The sequence below is a fragment of the Elephas maximus genome, chromosome 4, assembly GCF_024166365.1.
Source record: "Elephas maximus indicus isolate mEleMax1 chromosome 4, mEleMax1 primary haplotype, whole genome shotgun sequence".
NCBI lineage: Eukaryota > Metazoa > Chordata > Mammalia > Proboscidea > Elephantidae > Elephas > Elephas maximus.
This window is the reverse complement of record NC_064822.1, coordinates 187519368-187537194: the sequence shown is the minus strand read 5'-3', so window position 1 is coordinate 187537194 and position 17827 is coordinate 187519368. Positions and strand designations below refer to the sequence as shown.

General features: G+C 56.5%; 1 protein-coding gene across 4 annotated transcripts; it reads right to left on the bottom strand.

The window, feature by feature from the left end:
• Positions 1 to 2961: 2961 nt before the first annotated feature.
• Positions 2962 to 14598, bottom strand: TSPO (translocator protein). Of its 4 annotated transcripts, none has more exons than XM_049884597.1 (4): positions 14518 to 14598; positions 7616 to 7826; positions 4407 to 4545; positions 2962 to 3374 (listed from the first exon to the last, which is right to left on the bottom strand). In XM_049884597.1, the coding sequence occupies exons 2-4, from the start codon at positions 7795 to 7797 to the stop codon at positions 3186 to 3188; spliced, it is 510 nt and encodes a 169-aa protein (XP_049740554.1). In that variant the 5' UTR covers positions 7798 to 7826; positions 14518 to 14598; the 3' UTR covers positions 2962 to 3185. The 4 variants fall into 4 exon arrangements, with proteins under 4 accessions (XP_049740554.1, XP_049740555.1, XP_049740556.1 ...); XM_049884598.1 differs by lacking the exon at positions 14518 to 14598 and adding an exon at positions 13305 to 13559; XM_049884599.1 differs by lacking the exon at positions 14518 to 14598 and adding an exon at positions 13317 to 13559 and having other exon boundaries at positions 7616 to 7844.
• Between the last annotated feature and the right edge of the window lie 3229 nt (positions 14599 to 17827).

The following is a 17827-nucleotide window of genomic DNA, read 5'->3' as shown; positions in this document are numbered from 1 at the left end:
CAGAGGGGCTTGTCGAAACCCTGTTGTCACTAGCTGCCATCGAGTCGGCCCCCATGTATAGCACCTTTTTGTGCCACAGGGTTTTCATGGGCTGATTTTCAGTAGATCACCAAGCCTTTCTTCCTGGTCTTAGTCTGGAAGCTCCACCGAAACCTCTTCAGCATCATAGCAACACACAAGCCTCCACTGACGGATGGTGGCTGCCCATAAGGTGCATCAGCTGGAATCGAACCCAGGTCTCCAGCATGGAAGGTGAGAATTCTACCACTGAGCTACACTGCCTTCCTGGAGCACTCCTCAGAAACTATTGCTTTCATGCTGGCGACCAACCAGCAGAGCCTTCTCGGTTCGTGTGAACAGTCTTGTCTTGTGACATGTTCCAGTAGCGGCTTTCCTGCCAGGCCACGGGAGGGGGAGGTGGAGGCAGGCTCCAGCGGGTCTTGGCTGCGTGCAGCCGCCCCAGGAAAGAGCTCAGACCGTGAGGACTTGGTAAATCTGAGGAATGGCGTCTCCTGTGAAACCGGCGTGGACATTGCCAGAAACCTAAAGCCCCTGGTAGATGGAAACACCTTAGAAACAGGAAGAATGGCACCTGGTCGTGAAGAACGCGGAAAGAAAGCATCGCTCGGGCCTTAACAGAAAGCCACAAACATAATGGCAACAGTGTCCTCCTTGAGCGCCCATTTGTCCAGCCAGTGCCTGTTTTGTGGTCAGGAGGAAATCCGATGTTGGAGGCGGACAAGCCCACAAGTTTGTGGAATGGGCAAAACCAGTCCGGACGGCCACCGCTGGAATCGCAGGCGTCCCTGCGCACTTTCTGTAAGCCCGAAAAAAGATGGGCCCATGTGGGCGCCCGTGCACTGCGAAGGCCCAGGCCTGCTCGCAGAGCATTCTGGGGCAGGAGGCATCCTGGCCTCTAAGTCAGTGGTGGCGCGGACTTCTCTGCTCCTGGGGCTCAGACAAGTGTCCGAGGCACAAAGCTCAGGAGGGATCGAGCTTTGACCATGTGGGAAAGCCTTGAGCCATTGTCGTCAAGTCAACTCTGACTCATGGTGACCCCACGTGTATCAGAGTAGAAGTGCACTCCACAGGGGTCTCTGTTTTTTTATAACACCTATTGAGATATAGTTCACACACCATACAATTCTGCCATTTAGCACATACAATGGTTTTTAGCACATGCACACGGTTGTGCGACCATCACCGTCATTCATTTTAGAACATTGTCATCACCATAAAAAGAAACCCCATGCCCATTGCCAGACACCCCCACTTTCCCCAAACTCCCTGCCCCAACGCTGGCTGCTCCATAGGTTTTCAATGGCTGATTCTTCGGAAGTAAATCACCAGGCCTTTCTTCCGAGATGCCTCTGGGTGGACCGGAACCGCCAAACTTCCGGTTAGCAGCTGTGCACAGTAACCATTTGTACCTCCTGGGAACTGCTGGAAAGCCTTAGAAATAAATTAAGAAAAAGGACGCACAAAGCCTCTGCTCTGACGTGTGTCGGTAGCGCACGTGGGGCCGCCGAGGGCTCGCTAGGTGCTCCTGGCCCCTGCGGAGTGCGACGTGCTGAGCATGGATGCCACCACAGCTGAATGGGGGAGACCGGCGTGGTGACCACTCAGACAGTGAGCTGTCCCCTGTCAGAACAATCTGGACAATGCTGTCAGCCGAGTTTTCATGGTCTCAGGCCACTTCCAAAGGTGAGAGTAGGAGGAAGGCAGGGGGGCCATGAGAGTGGAGAGAGCAAACACCACACCTGCGAAATGGTGATGAAACCTCCACGTGTGGAAATATTGCCTATTTGAATAAGCTGCTTCTGTCAACTGAAAAACCAAAGAAGAAAAAAAAACAAACTCATCGCTGTCGAGCCAATTACAACTCACAGCAACCCTAAACTGAATACACTGTGGACTGCCAAAAGAACGAACAAATCCGTCTTGGAAGAAGTACAGCCAGAATGCTCCTTAGAAGCAAGGATAGTGAGACTGCGTCTTCCATACTTTGGACATGTCGTCAGGAGGGATCAGTCCCTGGAGAAGGACATCATGCTTGGTAGAGGGTCAGCGCAAAAGAGGAAGACCCTCAAGGAGATGGATCGACACAGTGGCTGCAACAACGGGCTGAAGCATAACGATTGTGAGGATGGCGCAGGACCGGGCAGTGTTTCATTCTGTTGTACACAGGGTCACTATGAGTCAGAATTGACTCGACGGCACCCAACAACAACAACAATCTACTGAATAAGCAGTAGCCCAGCAGGTGGGGCCTAGCCCAGTGAGGGGCCTGGTCCTTGGAGGCTGCTCTGCTGAGCGCTGCCCAGGACGCAGCCTGCCTGTGTGTCCGGCACTTTGCCACATCCCATTTCAACCAAACAGCTGCCTGCAGAGGTCGTGGGCCACCTGATTTAAGGCTAGGGATGACACTTCCAAACCCAGGTGGGTAAGGGCCAAAGAGGAGCTGCCATCCGTCAATCCTATGGTTATAGACACAGCTCTTACCACCTTTTGACACCCCTCGCCTCCTGCTGCTTGGGGTGTATGGGCTGCCCCTGGTGGGGAGAGCCTGGTATGGCCCAGACACCCTAGTGGCAGGTCAGTCAGCATCCCCAGCTTGGGCCACACCCTGGTCCTGGGCAAGGCCAGTTGAGGACCCTGCTTGGAGCCCCCACAGAGCCAGGCATTGAGCCAGGTCAACTGTGCAGCCCGCTCCTTCCAGAACCTTCCCTGAGCGTCCTAGAAGCCACGGGCCATGGACGGGACCCCACGGTCAATGCCCATGGTCTTGCAGCTCGAGCTGGTGTGGGCCCCAGATTGAACCCTTGCAGGGTCCTGGGAGGGTCCCAGAAAGCGTCAGGTATCCCCAGCCGGGGCAGGTGGAGCCCACAGGAGGACGGGCCCTGCAGCTGCCCAGCCCCTCCCATCTCCACAGCCAGAACCCCCCAGGGAGGAAGGCCATCGCACAAGAGGTTAAAATTTTATTTGGCTTATAAAACACATTCCTTCATGCTCCTCTCAGGCAGGAAGCGTGGGACGCTGCTTGGGTGCAGATAGGGGCTCAGCCCGGACCACCCGAGGCTGCTGGGGACTCAGACAGAACAGCAGACCTATGGCAGTGAAAGCATGGCAGCCACCACCACAGTGGCTCCTGACAGGCAGCGGCCGCAGTCCTCAGCTGGGCATCCTCACTCCGGGGACCGCCGGCCACTGCGCCGACCGCGGTTGTCCCTCCACACGCAGTAGTTGAGCGTGGCCGCAAAGGCCAGCCAAGCCAGATACGGGTACAGCAGGCGGGCAGCCACCGGGCTCACCTGGTACCAGGCCACAGTGGTGGCAGCTGCTGCCCCACCCGTCAACAGGAGGTCCACCAGGGCCTGCAGAGACACAGGAGAGGGGGACAGGGAGGCTGAGGCACCAGGTCTGCACAGGGGATGTGTCCAGCTCCCCCGCCACCCGCTGGACTTGGGAAGCACTGGAACCCCCATTCTGCCTTCCAGTGACATGGCCAGGCCCTCACCCCATTTTCAGCTTCAGTGCCCTCATCTGCGAAATGGGAACAGCCCCCCTTCCTCACCCGTGATGTGTGTACACGTGTGTGCCTGTACGTGATGGAGCCGCGAGAGGACACAGCACGTTTGAGGGCGAGGCAACCACCGCGAGGCCCCAGGCACCTGTTTCCTCCCCCGAGCTCCAGAGCCCTTGGAGAGGGCAACCCTGTTCTCCCAGCACTACCGTGAGGCCCAAACAAGATCGTTAAGGGAGAAATGTCTGCTGTAAACTGTCCCAGGCTGTCCCCAAGAGGTGACAGTGAGTGGGGTCACACCCCTGTGCATGAATTCCGCCAACTCAGAAAAGATCTTTTGAAAGAGAAGCAAATGTTGACTCGGTGGAGGTGGCCCCCAGCTTGCTGCCAACGTCTCTTCAGGCGCGGCGCCAAGTGTCATGTGGAATTTTCCGATAAAATGGCCACGAACCCTAAGCAGAGGCACCCTGGTGGCACTGTAGTTAAGTGCTTGGCTGCTAACTGAAAGACGAGCGGGTCAAAGCCGCCAGAGGGCTCCGCAGGAGACAGAGGTGGCAGTCTGCTTCTGTGAAGACTGCAGCCGTGGAAGCTCTGGGGGCAGTTCCACCCTGCCCACTAGGGTCGCTATGCACCAGGATCCGCTCAACGGCAACACGTTTGGTTTTAGTTTGGTTTTAAATCCCAGCAACTGCATCGACTGCAGCCAGAGCCCCCAGGAAACCCTGCTGAGGGGCACTCCAGGGCATCGGTCCCTAAGGACTTCTAGGGGCACTCCAGGGCATCGGTCCCTAAGGACTTCTAGAGACATTCTGGCTGCATCCGAGATGTGACGTCCCCACAGTCCTTGGGAGAGGCCAGAGAGACAAGCCGAGGCCATACTTACCCAGCCCATTTCGTGGGCACCAAAGAAGATCGGGGGCCATGCCCAGTTCAGGGCCAGCTGTCCAGCGTAGAGGCCCAGGGGGACCACGGCCTCTTCCGAGAAGCCCCCCAGCTCTTTCCAGACCAGGTAGGAGCCATACCTGCAACAGAGCCACCTGTCAGAGCACCTGCCAGGAAGAGGCCAGGAGCCTCCCTGGCCCTCGGTGGACACTGTGAGGGCTCAGGCATGCCCCTGCTCTCGGGGAACCCAGGTCAGTCGGGGAGCCAGAAATTCTGCCCAAGCACTGCCTGCTGTGTGACTCAGAGAAGTTGCTTGACCTCTGCAGTGCAGTGAATTATTTAATATGGTCCTTTCTAGTCATAGTCTTTGTTAACTCCCACCAAATGACTGGGTGGGGCTATGCAAATGCGGTGCTTGTGGCTCAACAAGGGGATTGGATAGCTTGCTAATAATGTAAATAAGGTGCATGGAACCCTTGTGGGGGTGGGCTATGCAAATAATAAGGTGTATGGAACCCAATTTTGCCATCCTTCTAGGCTTAAAATGACCCAACCCAGAGCAGAGGGGGCCTCACTACTACCAAGAAACCAGAGCTAGGAGTGGAGTGCATCCATTGGACCCAGGATCCCTGTGCTGAGAACCTCCTAGATCCAGGAGACAGACAGGGAGCTGTAACACCAGCAATGGTGAGAGATGGCAGCAGAGCCTGGAGGCGGGGCACTGGGCTTCCCAACCCATGGAGGGAGAAAGCTGCGCATCTTGGAGCAGGCGGCTTCCTGGCAGAGTGGGTGCCTCTGAGCACTTAGTGGTGGAGCTAAAAAGCTTTTTACACTTGCCCGAGCAGGACAGAGGCCAGGCTGAGAGGCTAAGGGCCAAAGAGACCCCTGCCTGCGGGCACAGCTGAGATGAGGCTGTCCTGATCAAAGAATTGTATACTGAGTATTTCCTGATCCTGAATTGTAACCTGTTAACTTCCCTAATAAAACCTTAATCATGAGGTGTGGTCTGTGAGTTCTGTATGACCAATGCAACGTTATCGAATCCAGCAGAGAAGTAGAGTGTGGTGGGAGGGACGGTTGGTGTCACAATTGGTAAAAAGTTTGGGGAGAGGAGTACTGCCTGACCTCCGTCTCAACGATCAGCCTTGGGCTGTTGACGGTGGTTGATAATGACTCTCCTCCCCCGTTGTGAAGTCAGACAAGGTCACAGGCCCCCACCGCCATGCCATTCTCACCACCTCTCTGGGTTACCTCACAAGGTTGCTGTGGTATTTGAGTTAACACATTTCCTGTGCTTAGGGCGGTGCCTGGTACATTGTCATCATCATCAGTGCTGCGAAGGGGGAGGCACATGGGGTTTGTGGGTGAAGGGGGGGTTCCTAAACCACCCAGGGATGCTGCACAAAGGACAGAACATTTGGCCTGGGCCCTGGAGGACGAGTAGGAGTTTGCCAGGGGGAAGGAATTGAACGTGCAAAGGCTTAGAGGCAGGCGTGAGACCCTGAGTGGGTCTGTGTGACCACAGGGTGAGGTCTGGGGAGGGGGGTTGAGGGGAGGGGTGACTGGAGAGGCGGGTGAGGCTCTTCTGGCCTCGAGGGCAACACCACCACCAATAATAACAGCTAATGCCTTTTAGCTCTTACCTGCACCAGGCACTGCTCTAGCACTTTCTAAGCATTAATTCATTCCACCCTCATGACAATGCCATGAGGTGGGCAGTACTATCACCCCCATTTTACAGGTAGGGAAACTGAAGCACAGAGGTGAAGTCACTGCCTGAGACCTCTCAGGATTTGAACCCAGGGGACCTGGGGCTGGAGCCTGGCTCTTAACCAGCAGTGAGAGGTTTGACCTTATCCAGGGCCACAGGGAACCACCAAGGGAGTGGCTCAGTCCCATTTGTGCTTTGGCAGGGTCTTGATGGTGGCAGGTATGTGTGTGTTGAGGGGAGATGCCTGGAGGCTGGAGCAGGTAGAGGCAGCAAGAGCGGTGCCTGTGCCAGGGTCCTCCACATGGGAAGTGATGGGGACCCCGCTGGGCAGAGCCTGCAGCAGGGAACACTGGAGAAGAAGGGTGGGAGGCTGACCACACCTCCTGGGCACAGTCCCCACAGGAACCACCAGGGGGTGCCTTCCCTGGTCTGCACTTCTTTCCTGCATCACATCCCAGGGGGCCTTTGAGGCCAGACTGCTGCCCAGAGAGCGGAAGGGACTAACCTGGGCAGGCAGAGGAGCTCTTGCCGGGTCCCTATGTCTAGGAAGGCCACGTGTCCCTCCTCTAGAAGACGAGGGTTGTGAGGATGAGGCAGGTCGAGGCCCGGCGCCCTGCTGGGGCTCAGTGCACGACAACAGGAAAGCCAGCTGCAGTAGGGTCAACTCCAACTTGCAGCAGCCCCATAGGTGTCGGGGAACTGTGCTCACAGAGTTTTCATTGGCTAATTTTTGGACGTAGAGGGCCAGGCCTTTCTTCCTAGTCTCTCTTAGTCTGGAAGCTTCCCTGAAACCTGTTCAACGTCCCAGCAACAAGCCTCCACTGACAGACAAATGATGGCCGTGCCAGGAAGTGAACCCGGGTCTCCCACATGGCAGGTGAGAGTCCCACCACTGCGTCACCACTGCCCCAAGCAGCTGCCGTCAAGTTGATTCCGACTCACGGCAACCCCATGAGTGTCGGAGTAGCCCTGTTCTCACCGGGTTTCCAGTGGCGGATTCTTTGGAAGTAGATGAGCAGGCCTTCCTTCCAAGCCACCTCTGGGTGGGCTCGAGCCTCCAACCTTTCAATTAGCAGCCGAGCACCACTCAGGGACTCCCAATGCACAGCAGCTACCGTTACTGACGCCGTGGTTATTTATCCTCAACCGAACTGTCATCAGAGGCGTGCACGCTGGTGACCACAGCAGCACTGACACTGCTCTGAACGTGACACACAGAGGCTGGCTGAGCCCGGAGTTGTGAAACAGCCAGGATGCCAGTGTGAGGTTACGTCACCCTGGCGGCCTCTCCCCAGGGGCCCAGGAAAAGAAAGTTGGGTTGTGCAACCAGTGGGCCCCCCAGCTTTCTCCTACCTGGTGGCTGCCAAACCAGGCTGGTGAAATGGCTGCTCCGGGTCTGCCCCACCAACTGCCCCGGGACCTGTAAGCGGGGGATGGCCCTGCCCAGCCTGCTCAGGGGGACCAAGCCTGACTGTGCAGGTCAGCGCCGGCCCACCTACCCCATAGCCGAGTAGAGCGTGCACCAGATGGGGCTGAGTGTCCAGTAGGGTGGGTGCCAGGTTGGCTTCTGCAGGCTGGCATACCAGTGGAGACCCTCTCCGTGGATGAAGTGGGAGCTCAGGAAGCCCCCCAGGCCAGGTACCAGTGTGAAGCCCAGAGCGGGCACCCAGGATGGGGCCATGGCTGCTGCAGCTGCTGCTCTGGAAAGTTCTGAAAGAGAAGACAGGGCTTTGGTAAGAGTGGGAGGTGCCCCAGAGTGGGGGCAGGTCCCGAGGACTTGTTGCCACAGACCTGGGGTCAGGCCATGGGCTCCTTCAGTGGCACCTGGGGTAGGTGTGTCACCAGACCCAGTTCACTGACCAGTGGTCGACGGATCAAGAGGTGTAGAGAAGCGAGAGGCAGGGAGGGGCTGGAGTCACACCCGCATCCCTCGCCCAAAAGCTCAAGTGCCTCTCTTCCACCCAAACTCCTGACCCACCCAGAAGGCTGCCCCTGCATGGCCGGGAGCCTCAGGTGCCCCTCCCTCCAACTCAAGTTCCACCTCAGCTCCTGCCCCAGCTGTGAGGGTCCTGCACTCCCCTACCCTCATCCTTGACCTTGGGTCTCCTGGCAAGAGAGAGCCTCCTCTCTGCCACCTCGTCCAGAGAAGCTTCCCCAGGCCAAGTGCCAGCCCCTGGGGGCTCTATGGGGCCTGCGTGAGCCTTCTCCCAGGTCAGCCCATTTATACCCTGCTTCATCCCAGACTAACTGCTAATGGCCTCCTTTTACTCTCCAAAGTGTCCCTTTTACAAGTGATCAGGGTTAATATCGCCAGTTGTTACGGACTGAATTGTGTCCCCAAAAAAGGTATGTCAACTTGGCTAGGCCATGATTCCCAGTGTTGTGTGGTTGTCCATCATTTTTCATCTGACATGATTTTCTTACGTGTTGTGAATCCTGCCTCTATGATGTTAATGAGGCAGGACTCAACCTATAAGATTAGGCTGTATCTTCAGTCAGTCTCTTTTGAGATATAAAAGAGAGAAGCCAGCAGAGAGACAGGGGGATCTCATACCACCAAGAAAGCAGGCCTGGGAATACAGCATGTCCTTTGGACCCAGGGTTCCTGCACAGAGAAGCTCCTAGCCCAGGGTACGATTGATGATAAGCACCTCCCCCAGAACCAACAGAGAGAGAAAGCTGTCCTCTAGAGCTGGGCACCCTGAATTTGGACTTCTAGCCTCCTAAACTGTGAGAGAATAAATGTCTCTTTGTTGAAGTCATCCCTTGTGGTATTTGTTACAGCACCACTAGATGACTAAGACATTTCAACACGGTGAACCCCCCATACAACTTACTCACACAAACGGGCCACACTTTCACGGCATTCTTGCCCAAAATGCATAACCCCAGCCAGTCACGGGAAAAACCAAACTATCCTGCACGAAGGAGCATTCTACAAACAACAGAGCAGGATTCTAGCCGTCTTCAAAAGTGTCAAGGTCGTGAAAGACAAGGGAAGACGGAGGGAACCATCCCAGACTGCAGAAGACTAAAGAAAAACAGCATCAGATCCCAACAATGTGGGGCCCTAAGTGGGATCCTGGAACAGACGGAGGACAACAGTGAAAAACAGGGGAAATTCAACTAAGGTCTGTAGTTTAGTTAATAGTACTGTGCCAGTGTTAATTTTCTGGGTTTTGTCACTATATTATTAGAGGAAGCTGGTAAAGGGCAAACGGGAACTCTTTCTACCATTTCGCAACTTTTCAGTAAGTCTAAACTTCGTTCAAAACAAGGCATTTAAAAAAAAAAAAAGTATCCTAGTTTGAACAATAAATTGCATGGTCCCCTATCTCATAAGACCAGACTTAATGGTCTGACTGAGACTAGAAGGACCCCGGTGGTCATGGCCCCCAGACCTTCTGTTGCCCCAGGACAGGAACCATTCCCGAAGCCAACTCTTCAGACATGGATTGGACTGGACAATGGGTTGGAGAGGGGTGCTGGTGAGGAGTGAGCTTCTTGGATCAGGTGGACACTTGAGACTATGTTGGCATCTCCTGCCTGGAGGGAAGATGAGAGGGTGGAGGGGGTTAGAAGCTGGCGAAATGGACAGGAAGAGAGAATGGAGGGAGAGAGCAGACTGTCTCATTAGGGGGAGAGTAATTGGGAGTGTGTAGCAAGGTGTATATGGGTTTTTGTGTGAGAGACTGACTTGATTTGTAAACTTTCACTTAAAGCACAATAAAAATTACAAAAATTAAAAAAAAAATTGCATGGTCCCCTAACTAGGTCCCATGGACTCATGCTGACTCCATGTATGTCAGAGTAGGACTGTGCTCCATAGGGTTTTCAATGGCTGATTTTTTGGAAGTAGATTGCCAGGCCTTTCTTCCAAGCTGCCTCTGGGTGACTCAAACTACCAACCTTTCCGCGAGCAGCTGAGTGCATGTTCAATATATGTTAACTGATCAGTCCCTCCTAAGTCCTCCCTGGGTCCCCCTGGTCCCCTGACACCCTCTCCTGGCTCCATTCACTACAAAAACCTGTCGCCCTCGAGTGGATTCCGACTCCTGAAGACCCGGTGTGTCACAGAGCAGAGCTGTGTTCCACAGGGTTTTCCTGACTGTGACTCTCATGGAAGTGCCTCACCAGGGCTTCCTCCCTGGGCGTCATGGGGTGGGTTTGAACCACTGATCATTAGGTTAGCAGCTGAACACAAACTGTTCGCACCACCCAGGGGCCTGCCCACCACAAAGGCCCCTCTGACCATCCACTGGCACCACACCACTCCTGCTCTGAGACCCTTGGTACTGAGGGGAGGGTGCTCATGTCACGCTGCCACAGCACCCAGTTGGGGCTCAGGAAACCCCAAAGAGGGCTGGCTCCAGCTGATAGAGCATGGAGTTTGCCACCCAACTGCCCTGTTGGGCACAATAAACCAAGGCCCCAAAGGGGTGGTGACCTCCCCAAGTCCTGAGCCCTGTGCTCCTGCCCACACCCAGGCTGCCCCCTCAGCTGGCCCGGCTCCACTGCCACCGGAGAGTGAGAAAACACGGAGGTCAGACACCACACGTAGGGAACTTCTCCTAAGCAGGAGATTCCTGAGGCCCCCGGGGGACTGCCCAGATCCTGACTCTCCAGGCTGGGGCATAGTAGGCAGGGACAGAACCCACCAAGCTGAGTCACACCGGGCTGGGCTGGGCTGGGCAGGATGGAGAGAATTCCGGTCTGGGATGGGGCCCAGGGAGGGCCAGGGGAGGGCCAGGCGGTACCATGGCAGGGAAGGGGCTCTGGGCTCCAGCAGAGGCCAAAACAAACAAACAAAAAAAACCAAACCGATTGCCATCTTGTCAATTCTGACTCATAGCGACCCTACAGGACAGAGTAGAACTACCCCACAGGTTTTCCAAGGAGCAGCTAGTAGATTCGAACTGCCGACCTTTTGGTTACCAGCCAAACTCTTAACTATGCACCACCAACCAAAGCCCCCATCGAAACTGTGTTTCTATCTCCTCCAGAAGGTAAGAATCCAAGCCTTGGCATTCCCTCTGGTCTGCCTGGTGATAACTCCCAACATCTGAGACTGCTTCCTCCTACATCAGGTGGGTCTAACCTGCCCTGCCTGCTCCACAGGGTCCCGGGGAGGGGGCAACGCTTGCCTAAAAAACTGTAGACCAGTGAAGGGCGCAGATATCAGTGTTGGGGGGCACTTGCCCCATTTCCTCCAGGGAAAGCAGTGGCTCAGGCCAGACCCAAGGCCGAGACCACACTGGCCATGTCAGCTGCTGGACACTCCTGGGTAAAATGCCCTTCACAGAAGGTCCCCTTCGAGGCCAGGGGCCACTCACAGGGGAGCACCCCCAAAACAGAGGCCTGGAACAGGACAAAGCAGAGGGCTCAGGGCGTGGAGTCAAAGAAGGTTCAAGGCCTTGCTCGACTCTGACTACCCTCGGGCCTATGGAGAACATGGCACTTGGTGGAATGTGTTACTTCATTTATTCTTCACAGTGACCACAGGGAGGGGACCTGCAGCTTCTCCCCTGAGACACCTCTCCCTTGTGGGCCTCATTAAACCCACTGTTGTCGAGTCGATTCTGACTCATAGAGACCCTATAGGACAGAGTAGAACTCCCCATAAGGTTTCCAAGGAGCAGCTGGTGGACTCAAACTGCCGACTTTTTGGTTAGCAGCTGAGCACTTAACCGCTGCACCTCCAGGGCTCCTTGGACCTCATTACTATTCCCATTTGCCAGACGAGAAAACTGAGGTGCGGGAGTCACAGAACTTTCCAGGTCCGAGTGATTCCAAAGCCACTACACCCTTTCCCCATCTTCAAGAGGAGACAAGGAATGGACACTGAACTGGGTCTGCTGGGCCGAAGCTCTGGGCGGGCCCACGAGATCACCCACCAGCGATGCCACTCGCCACCACACCCCCTGTCTCCTCGATCAGATCATTGGTAACATGCACTTGACGCCTGCCCCAAAGCCTGCAAGGCCGAGGGCGGGATGGAGGACGCAGGTCGCTCCCCACCCCACCTCAGCCGTCAGCCCTCTGCCCAGCGCCAGAAAATTCCGCATTAATCTCTCCACCCCCAGCGCCAACAGGTAGGCACCAGACCTTACTTCAGCCTGGGGGCAGCTAGTTACAGGATCTGCAGCCCCCTCCCCATGTCCCTGGGAGGCTTCACTCCTGGCCAGGAGACTCCAGGCCCACCCCTGCCGGTGGGGTCTCATCTCCTGGGCCTCTGTGTCCCCATCTGTGACACGGGGGCTGACTGAGCCAGCGGGCCTCTGGGGACCTTCCTTTTCTCTGAGGTCTCCCTATAGAAGGTGACAGAAACTGATGCCCAGAAACAGAACCCTTTTCTCCTGGGCTGAACCCAGCCCCCCTGGAAGCCACCACTGTCTCAGGGACTTGTTTTCAGTCTCTCATTCTTTAAATGACTCACGACTAATCCTCCTCATTAAAATTTTTGTAAAACTTTTGAATTATGAAAGTAACCACTGTGACGACGGGTAGGAAAAGTTCTGAAAGGACCCACGGGGCAGGGGTGGGGGAGTCGGGGAGGGACCCCTGGGTGAACAAGGGTGGGGGGTTGCTTTATCGGGAATGACTGCTTTTTTCAACAAAGAGAGCCTTCAGAAATCAACTGCACAATCAAAGATAAGTAGAAGAAAATACAAACAAGAGAAACACAGCTTCGAAAATAAAATGAAAAAGCAACACTGTATGAGGTAAAAAGCAGTTCTCCGCGCTCAGCCAAGCCCTCACCACATCCCTGAGGAAGCCACAGTCAACAGTTCCTGGAAGAACCAGCTGGATATTGTCACTTCTCGGCCACGCACAAAGGTGTGTCTACACACACGCGCACACACTCCACACACACACACATTTACACACACGGTGCGCACACACGCATGCGTGCACACATACCCACACACACACATAAGCTCACACCAACCGCATCAGGAAAGTGAAAGTGGCCTCCGGAGCTGGAGCTGGAGGGGGTTGGAGGCTAGGATCAGACCAGGGGTCCAAACTCTGGCTCCCACTTTGGCTATGTGCCCTTGGAGAAGTTTGCGGGTGAGCCTCAGTTTCTCCCAGCTCAAAGGGTTCCCTTGGGGACCCGGACTCCCTCTGAGCCTCCCTCTGGGGACTCAGGAGGCTGCCTGCCTCCCTCCTGCGCGGAGACCTGCTTACCACCCCTCTTACTTGCTCCTCAGCTGTTCCGACGGGCAGTGGCCTGCGCGCTGGAGCTTCCTGGGAGCTGAGTGCTGCCTGCTGCTGCCCAGGGGCGGGGGTCCCCTCTCAGCCCCACAGACGCCCACCAGCGCCCCCGCCCACAACCCAAGGCCCCGCGTAAGGTCGAGGGCCTGCTGGGTGCTGGCGCCCTGAGCGGACGAGGCTGCACACAGACTCCGCGGGCACCATCTCCTTGCCCGTGACTCTTTCTGACGCTTTCACAACAGCCCTGTCACCCACCCCTAGGGGAGGCTCCAGTCCCACCCTCCTCTCATCCGCCCAAGAACACGTGGCTGGTAGCACGTACCCCTCGCCCTAACAGGCAAGGCAGAGCCGGCTCCGTGGCCGCTCCGGGCCTTTCTAAACCTGCAAACCAAGCTGGGGCCGTGGGCTTCCGCCAAGCTGGCGCCCGCACTCAGCAGGTTGTTCATGGGACAGCCCCAAGTCCCCTCCAACCCCACCCGAGTTCCTTTGTACAAGGGGCGAGAGGCAGGTGGGTCCAGGCGGCAGGTAGGTCCGCAGGCAGTGGGTACCGGGACGCTCCGCTCACTGTAAGCCCCTGTCCCAGCTGGAGCGCCAGAGCACGGACTGCGAGTCGGGGTGGGGGGACAGGGCTTAAAATCCGGCTGTGCCACTAAATGGCTTTGGGCAAATAGCACCCGGATTCGGTCTGCTTTTCCTCCCCAGTGAAATGCGAGTAGTGTCTGAATGGATCATGAGCCCAAGGCCTCCCTGACACTTTGCGATCCTAAAGGTGGGCCCGTGCGGGTCCCGCCCACGCCCACCCTTTCCTGGCCTCGCCGGGCTCCTCCGCGCAGTGGTTAGGGTCTGGGCCCTCGCCGCGGGGGGCGCATCCTGCAGGACCCCAGTCTCCGGCGGGGGGGCGGGGGCAGGGGCGGGGTGAGGGCGGGGCAGGGGCGGGGCCGGACGGGGTGCCAGTGTTCCCCTCCAGCCTCCCAGCCCCGCACCCCACCCTGGCCGGAGCAGAAGGTGCAGGACCCGCACCCCGAAGCCGCCGCTGCCCGGGCTAACCCGGGAGCCGAGCCCCCCAACGCTGCCAGGCGGCCGCCCCTCCGGCCTCAGTTTCCCCGCCGGCCCCGAGCTGTCTGGGGTCGCCCTCGCGCGGGCCCCTTCCCGCCCCCTCCCGCCTCCCCGTCCAGTCCCAACTCACCAGCGGATGAGGGTGCGTTCTGGAAAGGGCACTGCCCTGCGGGAGATGGCGGCGAAGGTCCCCGGGCCGCCCCGCCCTGGCCCCCCGACCCCGCCCTACCCGGCCCCGCCCGGCTTGGCTGGATGCCAGCGGCGCGCTTGCTTGGCTCCTGGGACCGGGAACTCCCTCTCGTTTCGGCTGCCTGGGCTACGAGGCGCCCTCCTGCCTCCCTCCCCCTTTCCCTTTTCCCCCTCCCCGGCCACAAGCGGTCCCTTGGCTCCTTCTCCCCCAACTGGGGAACGCCGGACGCGGGGTAGACCCAGCCGGCTGCGCATTTGTCAACGCCAGGTCCCCGCAGGGTGTCCCAGGGCAGGTCGCTTCTCCTCTCCGAGCTTCACGTTTCCCATCTGTAAAATGGGGCAACAGACACCGAGGTGCAGAGAGGCAGTTACCTCGCCTGTTGACAAAGCCCTGAACGTTGTCCTGCACAGCAGCCTGTCCCCCATTCCCGGCAAGCACCCCAGTTCCTTTAGCTGTAGCCTCAGGAAGCCGTGCGCTGCCCTCTGCCCAAGAGTCCAGTCCTGGGTCAACCACTTTCTGGCCGGTTTTCCGTCCTCCACCTCTTCATCCGTAAAATGGGCACAGCGTCGTGGGACTGATGAGGATGCCCCACGGTAAAGCAGGCAGGGCGCTCGGGACAGCTTGGCGCTCATTGAGGGGAGGCAGCCACCGTCACCCCCTCCCGGGTGGGGACGCCTGCCTTTATCACTGCGGCCCAGGCTGCTTGGGCCACCACGGGCTGCAGCGGCCACATCTGCCCAAGCCGGTCGCTGCATAGACCTGCCGCCTCCTTGAGGACCGGCCAAAGCCGCAGTAGGCGCAGTGGTTGAGAGCTCCATTGCTAACCAAAAGGTCGGTAGTTCGAATCCACCAGGTGCTCTTTGGAAACCCTATGGGGCAGTTCTACTCTGTCCTATAGGGTCGCTAGGAGTCGGAATTGACTCGACAGTAAGGGGTTTGGGTTTCGTTTTGGGGGGGGTTGGGACACTTTTACCTTCCTGGACCCCATCCTCCATTAAAAAAAATTATATTTTTGACTGCATTAATGTAAAGACAAGTATAATCCAGGCTGGACTGTATTCATTTTTTCTTCTGATTAAAAAAAAAAATAAAACATTTCCGTGGGTTCCTAGATTCACTGTGGCCCCAGCCGCTGTTTCTACTGCAGTTACTGGAAACTCTAGCCTGGCAAAGCCTCCTACGTGCAGCCACCCAGTGGGAGGTGCCTGGCCGAGTGGCAAGCTCGCCCGGAAGACCCATCAGGAGAGGAAGCAGTGCCACTCCCCCCCCAGCCTCACCCGGACTGCATGGGAGCTTTAAGTTCATGCGGGCACCCTTCCAGGGAGGAGTTTCTGTCCCCAAATACCTGCAGCATGCCAGAGCCAAAGGGAGGGAGGGGCTGAGAAGAAGCACCCAAGGCCACCGCATTGGCGAAGTTCACACCTACTGCACAGTTGAGAAATCTACACATTAGAGGGGGCCAGGGATTCACTCTGCAGATTCATCCTGCAGCCTCCCCATTACCTCTGCCTCCCTCTTCTCCCTCCCCACAGCCCCCACCTAGCCTGGGCAGCAGCCGTTGCCTCCCTGGGCAGTGGCCGGAGCCCCTAGTTGCCCCAGCTCCCCTCTCCTTTCCAGCTGTTGCAGGTACTCTGAGCATAGCCCTCCTCTGCTCAGGACCCTCTGTGGCTCCCACTGCCTTAGAATCCAGTGCAAGCCTGGTGTTCAAGGCCCTGCCAAGCAGGAGTCAGGCCGAAGACCCCTTCCCACCTCTGTGCTTTTGCACTGTGCCACTGCCTGGAGCACCCTTGGCCCCCCACCCTGGGCACCTCCACACGGCTTTCCAGCATCACCCAGAAAGCTCTCCTAGAACCCCAGCTCTGCACCTCCCTGACTCTGAGTGGGCAGTGACCTCTTCCCCTCTGAATCCACAGCCCTGACCACTGCGCTGCTCTTGGGGCATTTGGATGTGCCAGCCTCAAGGGTAGTGTACAGCGAGCACCTCAGGGTGCCCACGTCTGGGCTGAACCCTAGAGAATACAGCACAAGCAGATGGAGGGAGAAGGCTTGGGAAACACCCTCCCAGTCCCCTGGGGATTGATCCTACCTCACATGCTCAGAGAGGTGAAGTGACATCCCAGAGGCCACACAGCCCATCAGTGATGCAGCCAAGACTCACACCCCGAGGTCTGGGCCCTGCACTGTGGATCACTGTGCCATTTGCCTCCCAAGTCCAAGTGTGGTTCTAGTACAGTATTTCCTCGTATTTTACTTATGTGTTTATTACCTGAGTCATCTGTGTTTACTGTAAAGCAACTGGAAAATATAGACAAACAGAAAGAAAAAAATAAAGGCACCCACCCCTCCCATCACGTAGAGAAAAGCACTGTCGACATCTCTTCTGTATTTCTGTGCCTTTTCTAAGCACGCACCCCTGTTCTTTTACAGGAATGCAACATGCCATCAACCATTTTGTAACTTGTTTTCTTCCATCAGAAACTTCTTTCTACATTAACAAACATTTGTCTACATTTTTTTTTAATTGTGAACGGTTTCATACACACAGAAATATGTATAAGATATACGTGCACACTTTTAAAAGGAGCCCTGGTGGCACAATGGTTAAGTGCTTGGCTGCTCACAAAAACATTGATGGTTCGAACCCACCCAGCAGTTGGCGATCTGCGCCCGTAAAGATTACAACCTAGAAAACTGCCCCTATAGGACAGTTCTACTCTGTCACATGGAGACGCTATGAGTCGAAACTTGATGTCACCTAACAACAACACTTTAATAATAATAACATTCCCCAGGTTAATAAAAAGAGCATTGCCAGTGCCAAAAGATCCCCCAGAACACCCTGTTCAGTGACTCCTCCCCACCTCCAGAGATGACTTCTATCTTGACTTTTGGGCTGAACATGCCCTTGCTTTGTTTTGGAGTTGTATTAATACCACTTATGTATGTTTTCCTGAGAACTGTATCGATTAGGTTTGAACAGCTGAGGGGCAGCTCACACCTGGCTGGGGGAAGGGTTGGGCCCTCTGGCCAGACCAGAAGACCCCTGGGAAGGAATACCTGAACGGAGCCTCCAGGACACAGACTGGCCTCAGTGGCTCTGATCATTGACAAGAGGCCCTTCTGGGGTAGTCAGAAGGCAAGGTCATGGGTAAGGCCAGGGGGGCACAGGGCTCCCTCAGTCAGGACATCTGGCAAGGCTCTGGCATGGGTATCCAGGCAGGAAATGCACAAAGAAGTGTGTTCTGTCTTC